The following is a 25674-nucleotide window of genomic DNA, read 5'->3' on the forward strand; positions in this document are numbered from 1 at the left end:
TCCCGATAGCAATGAATAAATTAAATGCTTTGACAATAAATACATTAAAATATTTCATCTGTGGAAGCCGTAATACTGTAAAAAGCACGACCAATCATCTGAGCCGGCCCGGCTAAAATAACTGGATGGCCTACCTGCCTGTCAGCCTTCCATCTGTGCATAAACTTATCTCGTGCCCTCATTGGTCATGTGCGCGTTCGTGTGTGTTGGAGGAGGGGCTCTGTGAGGAAGTCTGAAGGAAGGGGCAGATTTCTTTCGGCTGCGTACTTTCAAATTCTAGCACTCGAGCTGGTTTCTCCATTCTTACCTACCATACCTTTAAGGAGTGCTACTTCCAACACTGGTTTCCCGAAAATAAGTATATTTGCCATTTTCATAAATCTAAAATGATGCCATTAAATTCATCCTCTGAATTCTCACATTGGTTGAGTTTAATAAAATAAGGATCAGTGCAGTACACGCCTTGTGCAGCAGGGGTGTGTGGAGATATACCGAGATCATCAAATACCTCTGAGGAAATAAAAGTTACATTATTTACTCTCATTTTGAAACTGCCACTTCTATAATCTTAAGTGAAATCATTTGGGTTACGTAACTGCTTTACAACTAAAAATGCTTTTGCACAGTCTGCTGAATAACTTCCCCTTCCTCAGCTGAAATAATACAGTGGCTGTGTGTAAGGCTGAGCTGTGGTCGAAATGCAAACTAAAAACAACTTCCTCAGAAGCAGAACACATCTGTTTTTAGGTACAGTACAAATGCTTACCCTGAAAGACGGCAACAGTTACACAGAAAGTTATAAACAACTGGCTTTATTATCTCTCATTATTTTCATACATGTGTTTTGTTGGCTTCTCTACAGACAGCTATTTCTCCGTGCCTGCGACTAAACGCCACTCTTTCCTGAACAGAGACATTTTGGAGACAAATTTGAAACAACAGTGACCGTGAACACGCAGAGTCATACACAAAATACAAAACAACATGGCCGTTTTTATTTGCAACACTGCGTTCTCAGTGCCCCTGTACTCATGACTATCAACTGGATTAATACTTTAAGGACCCGCCTTTGTTTGGGGATTTGTTCTAAGTGGCGTAAAATGAAACTGGTAAATATTTCATTATATACAGTCATTGATATTCATGAGTACAGGGAAATACTCGAGACGGGTGCAAAGGGTGTCATCATCGCCGGATTGGTCACGTTCCTCTCATCTCCTCGCTGATTGGCTATTTACTCCACTCCTGTGCTGATTGGCCCTTTGGAGCGTTCTCACGGCTTGTGTGGGACCAACACTGTCATCAGAACTGTGGAGCCAAATCATTCTCAATGTTATCATCACTGAACATTTGTACACAATTGACCATGATTTGTCTTTCTGTTATATCCAAAAATAAAAATATTAGCAAGAGAAATTCTTACGTTTTTGAGGAATTCCTCAGCAACGATACGAGCCCTGGCGTTAACGGACAGTTTCATCTCGCTGATCTCTTTGTCGATCTCCTCCATGAAGTGGATAACAAAGTCCACCAGCTTGTGTTTGTACATCTGCTCCGTGTGGAAGTTGGTAATCAAGAAGCTGATATCATATCCCTGAAATCACAGTGCAAGGGAGGAAAGTGAGTCAGAGAGAGAAACTGCTTTACACCTCAAATGTCACTTGTGTAATTATAATCATGGAAATACACATTGTAAATATTAAGGCATTTTAAGTTGGTATATTGATTCTAAGAGATTGGCGCATGAGCCGCCCTTTGACGTTGGAACGGTTCACATTGTTCCTCTTTTTGTTTTAATCTTCCTGTATAATCATCCCTCTTTTGTCACTGCTTTCTTTAATTCTGTTATCTTTTCTTACCTCTACTGCTTTCCTCCTCAGAATGAAGAAGTTCTCTGCCCTCATCATCATGAAGCGCATGAACTTGTGGCAAAGGATCTTCTCAATCTCATCAGCCTGCAGGGAAGAAAGTTTTTATTACTGCATGTTCGGTTGTCCAATAAAATCAGGAAATGTGCACAGCCGTTAGACAAAAACAGTATAAATGTTGCCGTTATTAAATCACCTGCTTGACAGCAATGCTGACTCTGACAGAGTTGATGGATCCCTCGATGAGAACCCTCTCCTTGTCATTACGGCTGATCACCACAGGCTGAAGTAGCAACTCCTTACTGCTCCTGTAAACACAGCACAATCCAGCTGTTAAACATAAAACCAAGCCTGTCTGTTATAAACTGTTGTGTTTTCTAGACACTAAGGGTCAGCATTGTGCTTGGGACTGTGCTTGGGACTTTACATGGCGCTTTAAATAACCACAAAACTGACTTGAAAAACGTTTAATCTTTACACTGCATTGCATTTGCAAGACATCTACAAACAAAGCAGAGCAAGTCCCCGCTGGCCAATTTTACAGCCTTGCCCATGCTTGTGTCATTTTTTCCCCCTGCTAGATGTTCTTATGCAAGTTTGTACAAGTCCATACTTGTTTGACAGCTGTAGAATATCTGCAAAACAGCCTGAGGGCAAAGAAACTGCAATGCAGGGGGATAAGCAGTAGGACTGAAATCACCAAAGACATGCCATCAAACCTACCTGACCTCCACCTCCGGCTTGTTGTGGCGCTCCACCACCTGAGAGGAGAAGTTCTCCAGGCAGACGGCCGCCTGCAGGGTGGCCCTCACTGCGTTTAGGTAGGGGCGCAGAGTCGCTGTCTGAGGAGAAATAAAAGACAAGATCTTGATGGGTGGTGCTTTTGTTATTAAGATCAGGCTAAACCTCCCAGTACAGTGTGGGTGACTCAACCGGACTGTGAGGTCATGTTTGATCAGGAAGCGAAATGAGCTGTATGCAGGCATGCAGTCAGTTACAACAAACATGCATTCATCTTTACATTTTGTAGATACAACAATCATTTTAGAAAGAAAACATGATGATAATCAACATCAAGCTGATGAAAGGTGTTTGCATTGATGTGGGGGTCATTAAAACATAAATACATTCGCTTACATTAACGGTACTGAATGAGATATTGCGGCTGATCTAAATGATTTACGTCTATTTACTTCACGCTGCCTATACCGAACATATACACAAGGTGTCCACAGTCTAATGACATATCTGTATCAATGAAAGCTAGCAGCAATAGGAGAAAAGGGGCCGAGAGGAAAGACAGCTCAGCTCGATCACTTTAGTTTCGGCAAACCGTGTCAAGGATGCCCGTCCTCTCATTTCACCGAAACCCACCAGAAAACCCGTCCAAGAGAAACACGAAGCCACCTAGCTAATCTCAACTTCAGTGTAACCACGGTTAGCTGACATAAATGGCTAAATAAAGGAATATAAAGAGACATTTAGGGCAATAGACGTACCATTTTTCTGCTGTAAAAGACGGAAGTTCCTCAGCCACGCCTGGGACTCCTCTTCCGTAGATCCTACATCGTCTGGTTCAGATAAGGTGCGCTGGTTTTTCATCTGTGATTTTTCCACACACCAGAAATGCTGATGATTGCGCCTATCACTCCGCCCGGGTGGAGATGGTTTTCTCTAAAACGAGCACACCCTACGATGAGTCCATTCTGCGCTATCAGCAGGAGACACGTTTGTCAGCGACCGTTGGTTCAGAAATGATTAGACTAATTTTAACATGTTTTTGTTCAATAAAATACGTTAACAACAGCGTTTTAACCTAGATAGTACCGAGTGACATTTTACTGTGATGTGTTTAGCTGTGAATTGTTTGTATGCACCGTGACATAAAATGGTTTATTCCGATGCTACCATTCTGGCATTTAACTAACATACAACCACATCCAAATTCTTGATATTTGTTATTATGTATGTCTATATACGTGAGTATATAAGTTCCTTAGCAATGAATATACTTTGTTTGATCTTACAATTATTCTTAAATCGATAATAAGCTATACCTTTATTTGACTGTACATCACACCCCTCCCTAGTTACAATGGTTTATCCCATCATGGACGCCATTCACTGACGGTAAATATCGCTGCTCTTATACATTCAAATATATACATATATGTTTTGGGTTAGTTCCCTTTATGACTTGTAATATTAAAAGTAAGTCATGTAAAATGTGTTTCTACAAAAATGATAAATCATAGCGACCGTTATTAAAATGTAAGAGTAAGTTGGGCCCAGCGAGCTCGCGTCCTGTGATGCAGACCTCCGTGTACGTGCATTTGTGTGTGTGTGCGTGCGTGAGTGTGTGTTTCATGCGTGTGTGGGATGATAGATAGACCTAGAGCAGCACAACTGTACCACAATGTGCATGTCTCATCTTCTTGTGTTTTTATTATAATAATACACCCATACTGACTGTCCATGTTCTTGTATCAGTTACTGGAGACACTGGCAGCTCTCACAGCAGCATCATGAGTGAGCTGAAGGACTGTCCCCCACTGAAATACTACGACTTCAAACCTGTGGAGCATGTGAAGGTGTGTCCCCGATACACTGCGGTGCTCGGCCGGTCAGAGGACGATGGCATCGGCATCGAGGAGCTGGACACCCTGCAGCTGGAGCTGGAGACCCTGCTGTCCTCCGCCAGCCGCCGCCTGCGAGCCCTGGAGGAGCAGAGACAGGTGGGAGCAGGGGTGCAAAGTAACTAAGTACATTTACTCAAGTACTGTACTTAAATACACTAATGAGATACTTATACGTTACCTGAGTATTCTCAGTTTATGCTACTTTATACTTCTACTACACAACATTTCAGAATCAAATATTGTACTTTTCAGTCACTAGTGTAGGCCTACTGTTTAGGTTTAGATTGTCAGCTAATTCAAAATATAAATAATGTATTAAATAAACCTTGACATCCAATCCAGCAGCACTATATAAAGTTATTCAATTGTAATCCACCTTTACAAACTGTGATAAAAACACATCAATAATCATAATAACCCAGTGACTCAATATGTTTACGATTCTATAAGGGGCCATTATGTATAAGTAGTACCTTTAGCTTTTGGTACTTTAAGTATATTGTATGTCAATACTTTTGTACTTTTACTTAAGTAACATTCTAAATGCAGGACTTTTTTAAATATAGTATTAGTACTTTTACTTAAGTAACATATCAAAGTACTTTTCCCACCTCAGGGTAGGAGAAGGTTGGAACCCCCTTTCTTCATTTAACTTTCATTCCAAATCAGTAGTCTTTGTGTATCCCAAATAAAGACACCTAACATGACACTTTGTCCCTCTCCTTCCCCCTCTGTGTTTCCTCTCAGATCCTCACAGACTGGCAGGACAAGAAGGGAGACAAGCGGTTCCTGAAGCTGGGAAAAGACCCGGACCCTGCCGCCTCTACTCGCCACAAACCAAAGAAGCAGAAGTTGGACGGAAAAGGCGGTCACGCTCCGGGTCCAGGTCCTGGCAGACCCAAATCCAAAAATCTCCAGGCCAAAGCCCAAGAGTATGAATTTACTGACGATCCACAAGACATTCCCCGCACGCCCAAAAATGATGCACCCAACAGGTCAGTAACAACATTATTATAATATCTCTATTTACTCTTTGGCGCTCAGGGTGTTTTCAGACTTTATTCATCTTATTAGGCTGTTCTTACATAAGTGTGCTGTAGTTATAATTAGGGTAGTGTGAATATGATTTGTTCTGGCAAGGTGTTTGAAATGTTTCTTTTGAAATGTCAGATTTTGGGCCTCAGTCGAGCCATATTGTGCTGACATCACAAATGAAGAGATACGATTGCTGGAAGAGCTTCTGAAACCCCCGGAGGATGAGGCTGAGTATTTTAAAGTAAGACATAAAAAGACACTTACCTTTTGTCATGTACTGACATTTACTCAAGGCTTGGCCAACCTTCTGGATGTTTTTATGGTGATTAGTAAAATGTATGTATATGTTTACTGTAGATCCCAGCTCTGGGGAAACACTACTCTCAGCGGTGGGCTCAGGAAGATCTGCTGGAGGAGCAGAGGGAAGGAGCGCGAGCCAACGACAAGAAAAAGAGCCTCACGGGAGGACCACTGTCTGAGCTGGATGCTAAAGGTGAGGGAGGGCTCCACGTGGGCCATTGGGTCTGTAGTACGAGTCCTTAAACCCTGACATGAGTTAGCACTTTGTCATTTTCGGTTTGCTCGTCTCAAAGAAAATGTTTCACTCAAAGTGATTTAGTAAGATGCCTTAAATAAGGTCTGAGGTTACACACATTTTCAGGGTTTTTTTCTACGGTATACGTCAGTTAATATCCACTGGTGAAAGTTTTATGCATCTTAAAAATGGCGTTTGCTTCAAGTGACTTAAATAGGCTACTAAACGTCACCATGCCAACATGAATTGCCTTTAGCTTAGTGGTGTTGACCATGTGACTGTCATGTAGTGTTTTTATAGCCTATTGTTAGCTTTTCACTCCTGGAGATTTCATTTACACTTTTTCTTATCCTTTTGAACAAAAAGTTTAAGTACCATACATTTTTGTTTGCCTAAGATTTTATTTCTGCTATAATCTAAAATCCATTGCTTTTTGTTGAGGCAGCCCTTGCAATGCTAAGTTCTTGGTCGGCCTACAAAAATACGTCATCCATCCATGCATCACTATTGGCATACTGCACATGCATGTTTCCACTTTAATACTCACCTTCATGTTCGACTGCTGTAGATGTGGAGTCCCTGTTGAAAAAGTCTGAGTCCCAACACGACTCTCCAGAAGACGGATGTCCCTTCGGTCCTCTCACGCAGCGTCTGCTCCAGGCTCTCGTAGAGGTCAGTATGCTGTGATCAAACATGTTAACTGATAAAACCTTCAATAATGCACAGTGGCATCTGAAATATGAATGTTAAATATGGTGAAAACAGTAGAACTTAAGCATTTTTGCTCTTTATCTTTCCAGGAGAACATTATATCCCCCATGGAGGATTCACCCATACCCGACATTTCAGGGAAGGATGCGAATGACGGAGCTGGGACTTCTCCTCGGAGCCAAGGAAAAGCCTATAGGTATTTAATCCACTTACATTAAATAACTTGGGTAATTAGTAATTCACTAGATCATATGTTAAAATACAAATCCTTAACACAATTTATTAAAGACTTCCTTATAATCTTAAATACAGTTTGGCCTTTATTATGCAAGTTATCCTGTCTTATTGACAACTTTGGTCTTAACCATTGAGTAGAGATTTGTCTGGGAATATAATTACATTGCAGTGAAATACATGTTTTGTTCTAAAGCAAGGGCATGTCTATCAATGGTTATTTATTGTTATAATAACTATTTTTAGGTATACAAAGGGCCTAGTTAGATCTATATTTCATTATGACTCTTCCCATTAGGCGCGTTCACACCGGAGTACTTTTACCCCGTACTTTTCCCGTTTAGTTCCGTTAGTACCCCTTATGTCGCGTTCACACCAAAAAGAGTACTTAGTGCCGGGAACTTTTACCCCCATTTTTAGTGCCTGCTAGAGAGGTGGTACCAAAAAAGTACCAAAGAAGTACCAATTTCTATTGGCTGGGCGAATTGCAAACCACGCCCCGTAAAACTCTGAAAAGTTTTGTGAAGCCGCCATTGTATTTGTGGCATTAGCATTATTAGCATTAGCATTAGCCCTGCGCACCAACGGAGAGAGAATAACTTATGGCAACACAAAAGAAAACATGGGAGCGGTGGAGATGAGGAGGTGTCGGCGTTCTGGCGATTTACTCGGAAGGCTTCAGTAGAAGCAGCTGGGAGTCCCAGCAGCTTCTACTGAAGCCAGTCCCCAACTCCGGGGACTTCCGGCCGGGGACTTCCGGCCGGGGACTTCGGGTGGCAGTATACGCCGTGAAGTTGTTTGCGGCCTGCCAGTAAACCCAAAGCAGAAGAAGAAGAAGTGACGTCAGCAGCTCATTTGCGTAATCTTCCCTCAGGGACTTATTCTGGTGTGAACGCGATTGGTACTTAGTGCCCTGGGGTAATAAGTGCCGGCACTAAGTACGGCAAAGTACTTGGTGTGAAAGCGGCTAATGTTTACCCCATAGCAAAATGCAATGAAACAAATATTTATCTACTCTACTACCATACATTTTGTTATATTTATTTAATGAATCCAGTGTCGCTCATGTCTGCTTCTACCATTTATGCAATAGTAGTTAGAGATATGCATCTAAAGACTTAGAATGAATATCTGCACAAGCTGCTTTCCATTCTTCAATTGTCAGTTTTCCATCCAGGCTTTCCACTTATACTATCCGAAATATTTTACTTCCCTCTACGCCACACATATCTCATATCTTCCCCCCGCCCTCCAGTGTTCCTCACACCCGCACCCTGGAGGCCCGGATCAAAGAGGAGCTGGTGGCTCAGGGTCTGCTGGACTCTGAGGAGCGTCCCGGTCCAGGAGGAGACTCTGAGGACGAGGTGCTGGCGGAGCTGCAGAAGAGACAAGCCGAGCTCAAAGCCCTCACCACTCACAACAGATCCCGCAAACAGGAACTGCTCCGGTGAGGACGCAGGACAACAATACTTATATTTACCCTAAAGTAAAGTCTGATCAGCTAACAACATTAATTTCTGTACTTTCTGCCGCCTCACAGGTTGGCGAAAGAGGAAATGCGCAAGCAGGAGCTGAGGCAGAGAGTCAGGGTGTCTGACAACGAGGTGATGGAGGGATTTCGACGTATCATGGCAGCTAGACAGAAGAAACGCACTCCAACCAAGAAGGAGAAGGACCAAGCCGGGAAGGCCCTGAAGGAGAGGGAGAGCATCCTCAAGTTACTGGATGGATAGAGGAAGAAAATCTGCGTCTGGTTTTTATCTGGATGAGTCTTTGTGAACTGTGACAGTGAACAGCTGTGTTTCTGGTGATGTGTGATACGGTTTACTGCAGGTCTGTGTGAATTAAGTAGAGATATGTCTGTATTAGTTGTAATGTTATGTACAGCAGAATGCTCATTTGATCAGTAACATTTTGTACGCATCAAAGACTTGCTCTTTATTTTTTGAATATTTTTCTTTGTTAGTTGAATGTTGATGTTGCTTTTTCTTTTTACCATTGTGATGTTATGAAAACAATACACATGAATGTTTGAATAAATAAGTTCCACCTAAAAACAGTTTCATGTATGTGTGAAAGTTAATTCAAAGGTGATGCCCTGCAAGATGTGAATACACACTGCTGCTACTGATTCAAGTTATGGGTAACATCATTAGAAACAGTGATATTTCTTGGGTTGCTATGTTTATATGCTTATTGCTTTAATTTAGTTTAGTTTATGGTTTCGTAGACAGTTCCCATTAATGAACTGTAACAAAAACAGTATATGGGGCAGCTTTAGCCAACATGGCAAATTTCCAGCTGTTGTCCTCGGCCAGATGATAATAGACACCCTAAAAACACAATAATTCAGAAGCATTAATTAAGAAGGAATTCGGAAAGACAAGAAGATAGAGGAGAGAGAAAAGTAAAATGCAATTCCTTAAACCACAGGTACAATGCAGGACATTCGAGCACAGAAAGGCGTTGGCACCAATGTAGTTTGCAGTACAATCAATTGTGGCGCAGAAGCAACACATGTTATCGCATGCCAGCACTAAATGTACATGATGACAGCTACACTATTTAATCAGGTGAAAATGAAAGGGGCCCTATTATGCTCTTTAGGGTTTCCCTTTCCTGCAGTGTGTTATATAGGTTTTTGTGCATGGTCTGAAAAGAATACAATCTCCAAAGTTCCCTCCAGAGGGAGTTGCTCTTCCTTTAAAACAGGGGTGTCAAACTCAAATACACAGTGGGCCAAAATTAAAAAATGGGTACTAGTCGAGGGCCGGACTGGTTCAATGTTTATTGCAAAACTTATTGAAATGAACTTATTGCACATATTAAACCTAGAACTAACAAAGCTTAAATTATTGCCTATAAAAACAACATTAAACATTAAATCAGTTTCATTCATTTCTTATGGCTCTATCTGCAGAGTCATTTCTTATGATTACATTTTTTCACAGGCCAACAACAGCTTCAAAAAAACAATTTCCCTCAAAGAAAAAACCAAACATGCCCTGTTGTCTCAAGAGAAAAAGTGCAGAAGGAAACATCCATTGAAACTCAGTTTGCTGCTCTGTGATGCTAGTTCAAGCCAGATACTTGGCATCTCATCTTGGGTGCAAGTTCATCAATGTTTGGGCTCTGGATTGAGTGAAGGTGTGGTGCAATATACCGGCGGGCCAGATCTAGTAGTTATTAGGAATTATCCTGCGGGCCGAAATTAAATCCACCAAGGGCCTGATTTGGCCCCCGGGCCTTGAGTTTGACACATGTGCTTTAAAACCATGCACAATAAATGTTAGTCTGTAACTGAGGACTCAAACCCCGTTACATATTAGTTATTAGAGTACATTTCTTCTATACACGACTTGGTGGCTTGGAGTCCAATGATTTCAGTTTCATTAATTTGTATAATACAAATGATAGGATAGCACACCTAGAGAGGCAACTCAAAGGCAACGGCTGAGCTATAAGAGTTTGCCATCCATTTTTCTGGCTTTTCTGGCTTGTTTACTTATTACTACTTACTTCTACAATAAGCACATTCAATGCATTAACTTATCTCTCTACTATTGTGTTTTATTTTTTATTATAAGTTATGTTTTGATTTAGCCACATTGCTGTTTACTCATCATTTAAGAGTTTATATCCTGAGATATGGAATCAGGTATTCGTATAAGTGCTGGTTCATTTACACTTTCTGAGAAAACAATCCAGAATATCGAACCATACCCTTCACCTTTACTGAGTCCCCACCAGATGGCAGTCATTGTCTCCTGACAGAGTCCCTCAGAGTTTACACAGCAGAGGCCCCTGTGGTTGACTTAGGTCCAGCTCAGTGTGTGTGTCAGTGTGGTGTGTGTCCAGCATTAACGTGAGGAGGTTAGTCTCACTGATCTTGATCCCAGGATAATGTGTGTCTCACAGTGTGCAGCTGTGTGTGAGGGTCACCCGGTTCACAGCACAGCAGTCACACACACAGTCACAGGCATGTGTCCACCGGTGTCAACGTTTTAACAGCCTTGACAGTAATAGTGTTTCCTAAACTATTTACTTACAAACATACATATTTTTTAAAGTATATATTTTTGTATCTCCATACCTCTTTGTTTGTTTGACTCCCTGTGTCCAAGAAATCTCTCGACTTTAAGTGTAGAGGAAGGGTACTAGCATAATTTACAATTAAACACAAGTTAAAATACATTTATTTTAACCCATTGAGAATTTATTTAATATGATAATGAAAAATGTAATGGGTCTGAATTGACCCTGAATAAGGTCTTGAAATCTGGCTCAGACTAATATCTAAGAGAAGACATTTTTAGATAACATGAAGAACTACACTTTTATCAATAGACAAAGACAGGATTTATGGAACATTTAGAAAAAACAACAACATGTAGTTTCTTAAATGTCTTTTATATGATTTCTTTACACTCTATATATATTATTTCTTTGATTTTATCTTTATAAATTATATATAAATACCAGAAATCCTTATTGTGTCGCTTGTTAGATAAAGTATTTTTCTTATAATACTATTTTACATATTTGGTTATATAAGATATAACAAAAATACATTAAAATATAAAGACATGTATGGAAAAAACAGTAGTCCCATGTACAAAAAGACTAAATATAATGTCATGAGAAAAATCCTTTTCAGCCAAACAATTTGAAAGACAATTGAACATTTCTTTAGATTTTTAATAACATTCAAATCATAAAATTCAACATCTCAACTGTAAGCAAAACATTTGTTCATTCTAATAATAAAAGCACCTCCAACCATAATTTTCTACCAATATATTTTGTAACTGTAGCCAGATTCACTGTATGATTTCCTCCATATTCAGAATGCTGGCATATACTGACTAAGTCTATGATACAGCTGTACATCTGTTTAGAAAACTGGTTAAAAAAAAATCCTTACAGCCAGGCTCGAGGCTCCAACAATGGCCCAATCTTCATGAAAACCCCCCTTTAGTTTAGTTCGGTTTACTCTACACAAATTCATAATGCCATCAGCCCATGTGTATACAAGCTTTTAATAACATACAGACCTATTGAGTCCTCCTCACAGGTGAATGAGAGGCTGAATAAATATCTGCGGCGGCCCCTCGAGGCTGGGCGTATCGCACAGGGCTTTTGTTGCATTTGTTGTCATTAGACCTAAACTGAAGGGCAGGTGGGTTTTGTGTCGATACACAACTGCTCATACACGCTCAATGATGCTCATCCTCTGTTTGCACATCCCGTATTGAGCTGTTTTTAAGAGACTCTTTTTGACAACCCAGGTGTTGTGTACCCTCCCCGAGAGTTCTCTAACTCAAGCCTCCTCTCGCTCATACGCTCTCTCCTCTCCCCATGTGATATTCAGCTACGTGGTGAGCTTCTTCACTCCTCTCTGTCATGGCCTGTAAACCTTTATGGCTGTTTAAGAAGAGGGCTCTCCACTCACTCGAGGGTCTGGGTAAATAACTTGAACTTCAGCACTCTGGTATAAGACGTGCAGCGACTGCTTGTCTAGAAGGTTTTTTTATGCATCTCCTCAGGCAATTACGAGGAGACAAGTTTGAATACAGTGGGCAGGCTGTGTATTGTGTGTTTACATTAGCACACACACACTTACTTATGTATGCTACTATCAACCCAGACCTCATGTCACTGGGGGCCCTTTCAGTCCATCGGCTCTTTGTTTCTGCCAGTTTGTACGAACTATGTTTCTTTCTCCGGGGCTCTCCTCCTACTCCACCTCCGTCCCTGCGTTCCTGAGCTAGAACTGAGCCTGGATGGACACACACACGCACACGCACGCGCACGCGCACGCGCACGCGCACGCGCACACACACACACACACACACACACACACACACACACACACACACACGCACACGCACCCCAAAAAGAGTGAAGGGATTTGACACAAGTCTCTCGATCTTTTGTCCTAATGCTATGTCAACTTCCATGCTGAATTGAAATGGTGTGTGTGCAGAGATTCAGACAGAGGTTGAGACAGCTGCTCCACTGAGAAGACCCTCTGTCCAGCCAGGCCACGCCTCGCCTCCCGCACAACTGCACTTTTGTCTTCAGCACTGCTTCCACTATTCTGATGTCACTGGCTTGTGAGAGAGGGCTGATGTGGTAAAACTCGACAGACCTTTTAGCCCGTAGTCAAACAACTGCATGGTGATAGTCACACTGAAGTTTCACAGACATAAAAAACACTAGCTTGGTCTGGTTTGCATCTCATTTGCTTCTCATTTGCATGGCAGTTGATGGTTTTCTCGGGCAACTCCTGAATTTGGCAGCTCATATGCAAATCCTTCTGCCTTGTTCAAACTCCCCTGTCTGGGCTTTGCTCATCGGTGAGCTGGAGAAAGAGATGGTTAGGTCTCATTTCCAGCCTGCCATGCCTCCAGGGTAGTTTGTACAAGATAAGCACTATCAGCCACAGACAAGCAATTCACTCTGCGTATTAGAGACAATAAACAGTCAGACAAGTGTGGTCTATAAGTTGTAAGAACATTACGCTAGCATGGCTCTTCAACAACACATCGATCATAACAATGAAGGTTGGACAGGAGACTTTTTATCCTTTCAGATTTTGTTTGAAATATCTTATCTTCTGGATTGGGACATGTTTTACGTGGTTTCCAGACAATTTATCCTAATTATTGATTCCCTGAGGTTTCCTAGCACTAACATGTGGTTGAGAGATTTGTGGTACAATTTTTCACACTGCACCTAGCCCAATGCTAAGTGAGCTGTTAGCTTGGGGTCATTAGAACGTTTTTAAACTGTCACATTCAAAAGTGGGCTAACCCTGATTTAGACCCAGAGCTCAATTTGCGGGATTATTCCCATTAAATAAATAAAAGACAGGGCTAAAAGTGGCCAGTATGAGAAAGGACTCAAGTAAAACATTGAATTTGAGCCACATTTTTGGCTAGAGGTGCAGTGTGAAACGTGGGTTTAAGGTAACCCTGGGTTAGCAATGTGTGTGAAAACAGGCTGAATTATCACAGGGTCAACTATTAAAGAATATGCAGAGTGAAAATCCAGGAAATGTATTAGACTTTTATGTACCTTCAGGGTACTTCATGAGTTTGATTATCCTCTAGTGCCATTATCAGGCAAAATCTATCTAATGTAATGACAATCCAAAACTAAAGACATAGCCCAATCATCAGCCTCAGCTGCACTGTGTTTAGCATGTTTACCCGCTAACTAAAATGTTGACCATAGTTGAAACATCAGCATGTTAGCATTGTCATCGTGAGCATGCGGTGCCATGCATTAAAGTAGCTTAAAGCTAATTAAGTACAGCCACACATATCTGCTAGCTTGGCTTTAGAGTCTTCTTGTTAAGAGGATGTAAGCAAATTTGATACCAAGCCGATAACACCTGGTGAGATTTGGATTAGAAGACGAGCATGGTTGTTTTACCCAAGGCCTACAACACAAGTCGCTATAAAGAGTTGTTAAAGGTCCCATGACATGGCAATTTCTACTGATCATAATTCCATTGTTGAGGTCTACTAGAATAGATTTACATTGTTCAATGTTCCAAAATCACATTGGTTTCTCATACAGCATCTCTGTATAGTATGTGTATTCACTCTCTGTCCTAAACGCCTAGTTGGAGCTCCTGCCCCCCCCCCCCCCCTCCCTGTGAGCCCAGTGTGCTCTGATTGGTCAGCTCGCCCACTCTGTTCTGATGAGTCCACCACCGTTACAGCGGAACATCAGTGATTATGTGTTACAATGGCGTTAGCAACCAGGAAATGACACCAGTAATGACAAACAGATGAGAATGCTGCGTGGGGTCTGGGTGCCGTGTTGGCGGGACGTTGCGAGGCTCGCTGCTGCGAGGAGCGGACAGTTTGAGCTGGCTTACTGGTGTGGTTTCCTGGTTGCTGCGTGGGGTCGGCGAGACAGCGAGACACAGCAAAACCCAGCCCGAAACCAGCCCGAGCACACACACACACACCCGCAGCCTGTCTGTGAGTCTGTGTGTGTGCTCACACACAGACTCACAGCCTCGCCGCGTCCCGCCGTCTCAGGCTGAGAAATCTGCGGAGCTGCAGCTGAGAAAAGATTGAGTTTGTATGTGTGAGGAAGTCCGCGGATTGGTCCATTTGGGTATGGTTATGTCACCATACCCAGGAAGAAAAAATGGATAATGAAAAATCTCCAACGAGGCGTTCTGGGGCAGCACAGACAGGTCTTTTCTGAGTTGTACTCGCTACAGGGTGTACTTTGAGGGTTTTTGACTCTGCAGACCGTTTACATGCAGAAAAAGCTACATAACACACAAGGGGACGGGTAATAACCGGAAAAGCATGACATGGGACCTTTAATACTCAGAAGGGCAATTCTCAGCTCATGTTTGCTTAAGGCTTTATTACTCTCTACTTTGTAAAGGCTAAAGTCATGTCAGGTCCATTAGCCTCCATCTGATGCTAATCGAACCTTTTTCATCTTTTTCACCACTGTGACAACGTCTCTGGAGAGCTGGCAAGGTGCCATTAGTGTTTGACTATACTTTGTTAGAATCACTAGGCATTAAGGAAGATAAGAAAGCGAGAGATAGGTGGATAAGGTTGCGCCGTGTTGCACTGTTTGTCATTGGCTGTAAATTTGGACTGCAGAGGTCAAAGCTCTCGAGAAATATGCTTCTCTTTGAAGATAAGGCCAGATAGCCGAGTTATGTTGAGGGGACATAAACGAGGTCTATGTATGGATATATATGCTCATATTTTCCACACAGATCCAATGCAACAGCCACTTCAGCCTCTCCAAACCAGTGGTTATGGAACATTAGGCTGGATGGATAACATTTCCCTTTTCTGGTACTTCCTCCCAGCAGTAGTATGACGGGGAAGAGAGAGGACAGCTCTGTGGATAATGGTCATAGAGGAGCGATGAAGACACAATGAAAAACACTTCTCTCACCACCCACCACTTCTCTGTCATCCTCTCCTCATCTCTCTTCCCTTTCCTCTGCTCTGTTATTATCACCCAGATCATTATCAGGCTCACTCTCCCCTCGCTGCGATGGAGAGGAGGGCCGTCCGCCCACATGGCTTTGGTGAGAGATTTCTAACCGCGCAGGAGGAGTAGAGTGGGGGGGGGGAGGTGGCAGGAAGAAAAAAGAACACAAGAGGCCCAATAAAGTCCATCTAAATATAGAAGCAGCAGGGCTTTTTTCCCTTGTCCTTATAAAGAGCTGCTGGTGAATCCATGTGGACTATCCTCCTCACTGTACCGAGCGGATCACTCCCTGCAGGATGGGGAACATAACTGTCGGTGCATGGAAACACACAGGGCTACGTTGTTTTGTGTGAGAGAGAGACAGAGAGAGAGAGAGGAGGCTAAGTCGGTTTTTTTCTTTACACCAGAAGACAAATCAATTTTGGAAGAACATACTAAAATAGGAGATGTTAGATGAACTCCAAAATGAAATGTGGAGAGAAATGAATGATAGATGGAGTCCCTTTATGGCCTGATAGTTCAAGACAGTGGAGGATAAACTTATGCCCAAAATGTCCATGTTTATCCACACAATCACTTGCTTAAATCCAACGATGCCCCTTTTTGGCTCTTTCACTTCTCTAATCCTATTTTCAAGTCATTATATTCTTACAAAAAGAGTGATCTATTGTCTTGGCTTTGCTTTGTGTCAGAGGATTATTTTTACATCTTTGCAAATATGCTTTTATGCCTTCTTGCCATGAGATACAAGAGTCTATCAAGTCTGCATACGATACCAGCAAACAGTTAGCCTAGTTTAGCATACACAGTCAAGAACAGTTAGCCTGGGTTTGTTAAAAGATAGCATATCGAATTACAAGTATATGTAAACCTCCCTTTTTGTACATTTGAATATTTATGGCCTTGTTGGACATAATAGCAAAGAGTTAAAGGAAAAGAGTAGAGCAATTAACATTAAGCATCTTGTTTGTTAACATACATTGTGGTTTTTCGAGACATTTTGATAGCCGTAAATATTTCTAGTGGTCACGACATCTCCCGTTCAGTAAAGTAGCAGCCTCAGTTCCTTAAATACCAAGCTAGCAGCATAGTTACTAAGCCTCTATCGCTGGATATTCCAATATTTCTATTGTAGAATACATACAAATTATACATGGAGTTTAGATGATGTCATTACAAGGCCAGGAGTAAGAGGAATCAGTATATTATCCTTGAATAACGCTATCAAGTCTTCCTCTTTTGTGAATGCAGTAATGTTATCATTAAGACGACTGTAGTAATACTCTCCAGTCATCTCCGGAAGCTAGCATTGTTGTTTTGAATGAACAGTCCCCTTCACGTGATGTGTCACACACTTAAATTATGTCCGGAGCTGCAAGTAGCTGCTGATTAGTCCAGAAATTGTAAATCACTGTTCCAAACAAATATATAGTTTGGCAACTGTGGTTGTAGAACCGTAGCCACTTTCACACCAAGTACTTAGCCGGTACTTGTCCCCGGTACTTGTTCCCCCCGAACTCTTTAGTCCCTCGAACTGTCGTAGTAGATCGCGTTCTCACCGGAATAAGTCCCTGAGGGAGGATTAGGCAAATGAAGCTGCTGACGTCACTTCTTCTTCTGCTTTGGGTTTACTGGCAGGCTTACTTTGTAGTGGTTTATCTGCTATTTATCTTTGCACTAAGGTGTGTCTGCTGCTGAGCCTATTTACTATGCATATGACCAGGACCGTCCCTCCCTACAGGCCGGTCATGCAGACTGCGTGGGGCCTCAACTTGCGGAGGCGGCCCTGCATACGACACACCTGGGACAGCGTGATGCCGTTATTGTTATTATTGCACTATTGTAATGTTGCCTGTCTTGACTGTGCTAAATAAAAGAGAGAACCAAAAGCACGCTGTTCAGATACCTCATAAGAGCTGTGCGTGTGTCTTTACCGAACAACGCTCGTAAACTTTGGAGTTGGGGACTGGCTTCAGTAGAAGCTGCTGGGTCGCGTCTTCCGAGTAACGCAGCGTCCACACGGCAGCGTGCATTGAAGCTTGCCGGCGGGCGTGTCTGAAACTCGACCAACAACCAATCACGAATCTCCCGCCCCGGACACACAAGCACGCGGTTTGATTGGCTAGAGCTTGTACTGGCATATGATTTGATTGGCTGACGCTTCCGTCGAAGCTTGAAAAGTTGAACTTTTCTCAACTTTTGTAGCGAGCAACGGAGGCAAAGCGAAGCGACAGAACCACAATGCAGTTCAATGTGAATGGGAAGCAGCGTTGAAGCTTCAACGCACCCCGCCGTGTGGACGGGCCGTGAATCGCCAGAAGCACCGACACCTCCTCATCACTCCACCGCTCCCATGTTTCGGTACCACTTTACAATAAGACTACCATTATAAAGGGTTTACGAATAGTTTGTAATTAATTTATTAATTAGGTTTTGAACACTTTATAAATCATTAATAAGCTTTTATAAGACATGAGATAAACAGGGCAACTGTGACCGGTTGCTTGCCAAATAGTGAGCCCACATTTATCTGTACTGCTAAGCCTTATATTGGCTACCTAGCTTACTTCGTCTTCTTCATCAGCCAGCATCCTTGGTATCTGTTGCTCACTGAGTTGATTCTGGCTAAGTAGCCAATTTAAGTCATCTTGCCAAATAGTGAGCCTGTGTTGATGTATGAAAACTATGTTAGAACTGGTTTATAAATGGCTCTTAATGATTAATAAAGTGTTTACAACCTAATTCATAACCTAATTATAAACCCTTTATGAATCCTTTATAAGGGTAGTCTTATTGTAAAGTGGTACCCATGTTTATTTTGTGTTGCCATAAGTTAGTCTCTCTCCGTTGGTGCGCTGGGCTAATGCGAGCAAAGAAAATGGCGGCTTCACAAAACGTTTCTGAGTTTTGTGGGGCGTTTGCAATTCGCCCAGCCAATCAGAAATTGTTAGTGTGGCCGACACACCCACGAACCATATCCTCCCCAGGAACCTCTCTAGCAGGGACTATCTGGGGGTGAAAAAGTTCGCACGAACTAGGGACTAGTTCCAGATCCTTTTTGTTGTGAAACCAAATCTCACCCCCCTATTGGCCTAGTTCGGGGGGAAAAGTACTCCGGTGTGAAAGCGGCTCTTGTTGATTTTAACTTAATTATTTTGTATGGATTAGATGAACGTGATAAAACATGTGATATGTAGAGGTGTGTTACCTCTCATAGTATTTTTGATAAGCATTTCCTTCAGTTGTCAGGAGGAATTCACCAAATGTTGTGGATGTCCAATCAGCCTTGTTGATAAATGTAGTTGATTGAAGCGATACATTTCTGAAGCTGAGTTCTCCTGCTTGTCGAGCGATGCTGGCAGTGCTTTCATGTACAAGTATGCATTATGCGAGATTCTGACGCAGCCTAGTCTAAAAAGGTGAGAAAAAAACATGATGAAAAAGCCTGCAGTTCCTCCTTGTATTTAGCTACATCACTGTCACTTCAAATGACGGCCCTGAAGAAAAGAAACACTGATTTTGCATCTAGCATCAACACAACAATTGACATGGACCTAAAAGGTCGCACATTTTCCCTTTAACAAATCCAACAGCTGTGTCAAGTGTGTAATGTGATTTACTCCCATATCCTACACACTGTTGCTGTCCATCTGAAATGCAGTTATCAGTGACACCTTGTTCTGTTTTCTGCTGTTGTAAGCAGCTGCTTTTCACCATTAAATGACATCAGGTTATAAACTGCTCATGTGTTGGTTAACACAGACCACAGACAGACGAGTTTCAACAGGGGATGCAGAAGAAGGTCACGTCGTGCTCCTATTCACACAGAGACTCATATATAATGTTTGCTACGCTCTGTGTGAAGCAAACAAGATAATTTTAACAGCTGTCCTTGTATGCCAGTTGTGACAGCAGAAGTTCAAAAGTCAAACAGAGGGAAAACAGGTTCACTGTGTTTTTTTAACATCCTCTTTTACACCTGTTGCTTACGGTCCCCTGCGGTGTGTGTGTTTGTGGCCACACATTGAGTCGAAAACATGCACACACAGTGATTTTATCTTGGCTTTCCGAGCTGAGACTGTCTGTGCTCAACAAAAAAAGGCAAGCAAAGAAAACTGGAAAAGCATCACACACGCAAAGAGTCAGACACTGAGCATCAGCACTTGTTACATAAGAGCTCCTTTTCCACACAGACAACTCCACAGCAGTCTGACAGAGTCAATGTCAAACCCTGCATGAGAGAGAAAATGGGTATAATTTGTGCATGACCACTCAGTTGCTATGTGTACAGCTGAAGTGGATCGATCTGTGTGTGTGTGTGTGTGTGTGTGTGTGTGTGTGTGTGTGTGTGTGTGTGTGTGTGTGTGTGTGTGTGTGTGTGTGTGTGTGTGTGTGTGTGTGTGTGTGTGTGACTGTTTCAGTTTGTGGTTGTGAGAGCCTCACTGAGAGAGGAAGCTCAGCTGTCAGTAGTTGTCAGGCGCTGGGCCTCTGCTTTTCTCTGTCTTTGCTGATCCTGTTGTAGTTAACCTAACCCCCCTCTCTCTTTCCTTTTTCACCCCCCAACACTGACTGGCTGGGTCTGAGGTCGAGGTGGAGGCGCTGGTTTGTACAAGCATGTTGGCCAGAGATAAGGAAATGTGTCACAGGAACAACAAACCTCCCTCTGGGTTAAACATACTATGAATCATACACATACAGCAAAGTATTGTAAGCCTTTGACCTAGCATCACACTTGGATTTAGCGCTAATCAATTACTCACATTTTGTACGGCGCAGCGCTCAAGGATATTATGTCAACCCAGTCTCACGGCATTTCGTGTTATAGTCACAAAATTAATTGAATCTATTGATTCGTGTTCACCAACACGATTTTGTATTCACCAATGTATTTCAATTGGTAGTATATTTCGTGCCTGCAACACGTCTTTTTGTCCGGTCGGGTCTTGGAATACCAGAAGCTGTGTGGTTCATAAAAACATGTTCTTACTCAATATCTTACCCTAAGCCTAACCCTATCCCTTTTATTTTAAATTGTATAATGTCTGAGTTTTTTTGCCGTCCGCGAGGAAAAGAAATGGGGCTCAGAGCCTCAGAATACTGAAATCTGTATTTTTTTTAATCTGTTTTTCCTTCTAATTTGTTATGATTTACATTGCTTTTAAAATCGTTCTGTATGACACGAAAAAAATGGCGAAATCGTGTTGGTGAACACGAATCAATAGATTAATTTTGTGACTATAACACGAAATGCCGTGAGACTGTGTTGATTATGTTTATAAATGTATGTTGTTAATAAAGAAAATAGCTTAACAGTATGTGGTGTAATTGGTGGAGTTAGTGTTTCATACTTTGTATGAAAACACTAACTAATACTTTGTATTAAACACTAACGGGGTGAGGCAAAGCAGGAAGGGTCAGACATGATAATTTGTATTAAACACTAACTCCACCAATTACACCAAGGTAAACAATATAACGATTGCTTACGTTAGCTAGCTAAGCTATGCTGTTAGCAAACTAACGTTAGCACGAAGACTTCAGCGGAACAATATGCAAAAAGCTTTATTCAATCATTTCAGCTAAAATGAACTTCAGTAGCTAACATTAGCATAAGGTTAGCACAATTAATTAGCTTCCTAACGTAATATGTAGAAATATTAAGGTGGCATCGTTTACCTTGGTTTTATTGGTGTTGGTTGCATGGCTTATTCAAACTAATGAACGTTTGCTACTAATAACGTCTGACCATTTCAGGAGGACCTTAAAATGCTACCAGACCCTTCCTGCTTTACCTCACCCTGTTCAGTGTGTTACCCATGGTGTTACCCATGCTTCATTAGCTGCTCATGTGCATACAAACAGATTCTCTCTGCAAAGCCCTGCTCCACGTTTGATGGGGGAGAAATCATTTCTATGTGTGCATGCCGACACTGCCAGACATGGCGTGGTGTGAAATGAACATGAGGAGAGGATGTGAGGCTGAAAGCGTCTGTGGCGCCTCAGCTTTCCGTTGGGGGTTGGATGAGGGGTGTTGTTGGTGAGGGTAGTGTGAGGGGGCGTCAGGGCTTGTGATTACAGCGCGGCTCTGATGAATCCCCAGGCTCTGCTTGAGTGAGACAAACTCAGATCACATTACAGAGCTGGAGACTTGGATGATCTAAGGGAAGTCGCCAATTGAAGACAAAAGCTACACATTCATGTGTTCACAAACAGGCACATACATACACAGACTTATGCATAAACTATAGCCCACATATCCCCAGTTCATTGAGATACACTTTGAAGAACAATATGCAATACGACCTTTGAATAACATCTACAAATAATTTGATGCTACACTGACTTGTAAAAGAGAAAGTGATGCCTCTGCATTACATCACATTACATGTTACTTGTTAGGCGCTTTTATCCAAAGTGACTTACATACTCAATACTGTGGGCAATCCCCACAGGAGCAATTTGGGGTGAAGTGTCTTGCCCAGGGACACAACGACATGCTGACTGCAGTGGGGTTTGAACACGTGCTCCCCTGATCCGAACACCAACGCACAAGTCCACTGCGCCACACGCCTCCCTGGCAACCTTTAGCACCTGTTCTTGCACAACTTTGGTGAGCTGGACTCCATCTACAGTGAGAGGTCTGTAAGGCTTTACAGCACTAAATCGCAGTGTCCTTCATTTTCGGTGAAACAAACTGCTAAATGTTGCTGCTGTGCTGTAAGCTAGATAGTGTTTAGTTCATTTAGCCCTGCTGCCAGGACTTGAATCTCAAAACACCAGGGGGAAGCACACAATCTTAGGAACATTGTGGGGGAGGAAGTTTTCAGGACTGGGGCGAGGGTAATGTTGGCGGGAAAAGGCTCCCTATGAGCAGCGCCAGTTTTGTGCCAAAACCAGAGCCTTGGCAAGCAGAACCAAGTTCAGCAGCCTCCATGGACTTCGTGGCAGAGGTGAAGAGACCAAAAAAGATATAGACGGACGAAACTGAGAACAAAAAAAGGTTTGTAAAAAAGACTCCAAGACAGACAAGCTGGCCTTCTCGCTGTTGAACTAGTTAGTTATATAGAGTGCCACAGTGACACGTCCTAAAACCCGGAAGTAAGTTAGCATTTTAACACTTCCGGTTCCTTTGACAAAAACCAATGCAATTTCTCCATAGGATTTTGGAAAATAGCTCGAAATAAGGTCTGTGGTTGACACAAATTGAAGAGACAGATCACGTTTTGTTCAGCCGGATAATATCCACATGTCTACCCTACTTTTATAATTTTCTAATCATAAATCTAATCGATAGATTTATGATCGATAGATTTTAGGACGCGTCACTGTGACACTCTATTGGCTGGCTTGCTTTGTCTTGTGTTGTTGAACGTGTTTGATGTTTGTCTTTGGCAAAGTTGTCGACGGGCTAGTTATTGATCACAAGTTAAGTTATTGTAACAAAAGTAGTTTCACAACAGTGGTGTATAAGTGAATTGCACTTCAGTGGCATTTAATCGTAAAAATACCAATTCCTGCATAATGTTCCTTTTATCATTTCACAATCTCAGAGTGCAACCCGTTCCAGATGTTTGTCTTGTTCTGTCTCGCCAACTAATTAGGTTCTCTTCACTCCATTTAACTTTAGTAATGATACCACAAGCATCAGTCCTGTATAAGGCTATCTCTTCTGGTTTACCTCATTATCACCAGCCCCAGCAGAAGAGCCAGAAGGATCAGGAGGTGTGAGGGTGGCATTTTGGGCCATCACAGCAGCTGATAGGAAACAGGCCTGATTTTGGATAAGCTCTTGTTATGCCAGAGTCCTAAAAACTCTAACCGAGTCTGAAATATCTCAATCTTTATCATGCCCAGACTATCCAGCCGTGGTTGTAGACTACCCTAGTCACTATCCAGTAACATTTTCATTGACTTGCAAAAAATACCAAACACCTTGCCACTTAAAATGTTTAGGGTTAAGTGAATGACTTGTAAATATTGTGTCAAACTATACAATAATGAATCATTGTTGCATTAACATCATTGCATTCTTATTCTCCTGCATTTGACACTTAGAGAGCTATTGCAATCTTCTTCAAGTAAATGGGACACTATTTTGAGGAATACTCCTAAAATGAAAGGCTGAATTAATTACATGAAAAGGTACCGTTACTCAAATCAGTATTCTCGGGGGGTTTTCTTAGTTGATGGGGTATGATGACGAGTAGCTTACAGCAACTAATGTTTGTAAAGTTTATATTCAACAAACTTCAGATAACTGAAATGCTTGATCTACTAACACTAGATTTTTTTCATTTATCCTGTGTCCACATAACCTGCTCTTCAGCAAAGGTTGCATAGCTTCACTTTGATGTACTGGGACATCACTCTTTTCTAAACTCTTCCCTGTTTTTCTTTCATCAAGAGTTTATTGGTTTAAGACTTTGCTGTGTGCCCAGTTTTACTGGCTGAACCAGCTGAATGTGTTGGTTCTCAGTTGAAGGATCAGGTTGCTCAGCTTGTTGGATGTTATTGCCAGCTTTGTCAGTTAAACTGCTTCTCTTAATCATAAAATATTTTCTCCAGTTTTATAGCATTTGTAACAATGTTAACACACAAAATAAACCAACTGCAGCAGTGTTGTCCACCAGGTATTATGAGGACAACTTGACTCTCTCCACTAGTCCACTTTATGTGAATGGGTTATTGGAGTGGGGAAAAGGCCACGAGTAAAAAACATGTGATGGGTTTTGGGGGTCGTTTTCTCTAAGAGCCTGAGTAAATATAGCCTGTATCTGAGGCCTATCTGACGCCCAGCACCAACACTCCCCAGGACCAGACAAACAGACTCATGTGGGACTGGACTCTGTCCTGCCACACACACACAAACACACACACAGCAGGACAAGAGACGAGGCCAGTCAGGTGTGAAATGCCTGGGTGGGGTTTTTAGGGTCCATCTAATAAAGGAGCATTTGCGTGAAATTATGTTAATGCATGTTCATAGCCCATTGAAACATTCTCTACAAGGCATTAACCTCCAAGGGAGATTAAACAAGAGTGGCTCCCTGAGTGCTCACAACTATCAAATATCCTTTCAAATGTATGTGGCTCAAAATTAAGTGGTATTACTCTGCTTATTTGTATGGGAATCAGGTTGTTAAAAGTGCTTCACACTGAATTGAGGTCCATAACATATTTTTTTGCTGAGTGTATTTGTCTCAACAAAGTCTAAAATATTTGATTTTGTTTATTGCTTTTAAAAAACAGACAAATGTTATCGTAGTTCAGAATTGTTTACATTTAGGAGCACATTTAAAACGAAGACTAATAATTCAGGTGCCTGTCTTTAAAGGTAGGGTAGGTACGTTTGAGAAACCGGCTCGAGACCGCTAGAATTTGAAAATACAAAACCGGAGAAAATCTGCCACTTCCTTACAGAGCCCCTCCTCCAACACACACGAACGCGCACATGACCAATGAGGGCACGAGATAAGTTTGTGCACAGATGGAAGTCTGACAGGCAGGTAGGCCATCCAGTTACTTTAGCCGGGCCGGCTAAAATGATTGGTCGTGCTTTTTACAGTACTACGGCTTCCACAGATGACATTTTTGTATGGATTTTTTGTCAAAGCACTTAAAGTGGACCTATCATGCTATATTTGAATAATATAGTGTAGGACCA

General features: G+C 42.0%; 2 protein-coding genes across 2 annotated transcripts; one reads left to right on the forward strand and one right to left on the reverse strand.

Moving 5' to 3' along the window:
* Positions 1-796: 796 nt before the first annotated feature.
* On the reverse strand, positions 797-3479 carry LOC117475497 (actin-related protein 2/3 complex subunit 4-like). Its single transcript, XM_034121722.1, has 6 exons — positions 3368-3479; positions 2592-2710; positions 2065-2176; positions 1860-1955; positions 1424-1594; positions 797-1308 (listed from the first exon to the last, which is right to left on the reverse strand). The coding sequence occupies exons 1-6, from the start codon at positions 3368-3370 to the stop codon at positions 1303-1305; spliced, it is 507 nt and encodes a 168-aa protein (XP_033977613.1). The 5' UTR covers positions 3371-3479; the 3' UTR covers positions 797-1302.
* A 467-nt stretch (positions 3480-3946) lies between these two features.
* Positions 3947-9081, forward strand: tada3l (transcriptional adaptor 3 (NGG1 homolog, yeast)-like). The gene is made up of 9 exons (XM_034121720.1): positions 3947-3998; positions 4359-4603; positions 5255-5502; positions 5678-5783; positions 5900-6035; positions 6646-6749; positions 6878-6984; positions 8278-8469; positions 8563-9081. The coding sequence occupies exons 2-9, from the start codon at positions 4394-4396 to the stop codon at positions 8753-8755; spliced, it is 1296 nt and encodes a 431-aa protein (XP_033977611.1). The 5' UTR covers positions 3947-3998; positions 4359-4393; the 3' UTR covers positions 8756-9081.
* The last annotated feature ends 16593 nt before the right edge of the window (positions 9082-25674 follow it).

This window comes from Trematomus bernacchii, unplaced genomic scaffold, assembly GCF_902827165.1.
Source record: "Trematomus bernacchii unplaced genomic scaffold, fTreBer1.1, whole genome shotgun sequence".
Lineage (NCBI taxonomy): Eukaryota > Metazoa > Chordata > Actinopteri > Perciformes > Nototheniidae > Trematomus > Trematomus bernacchii.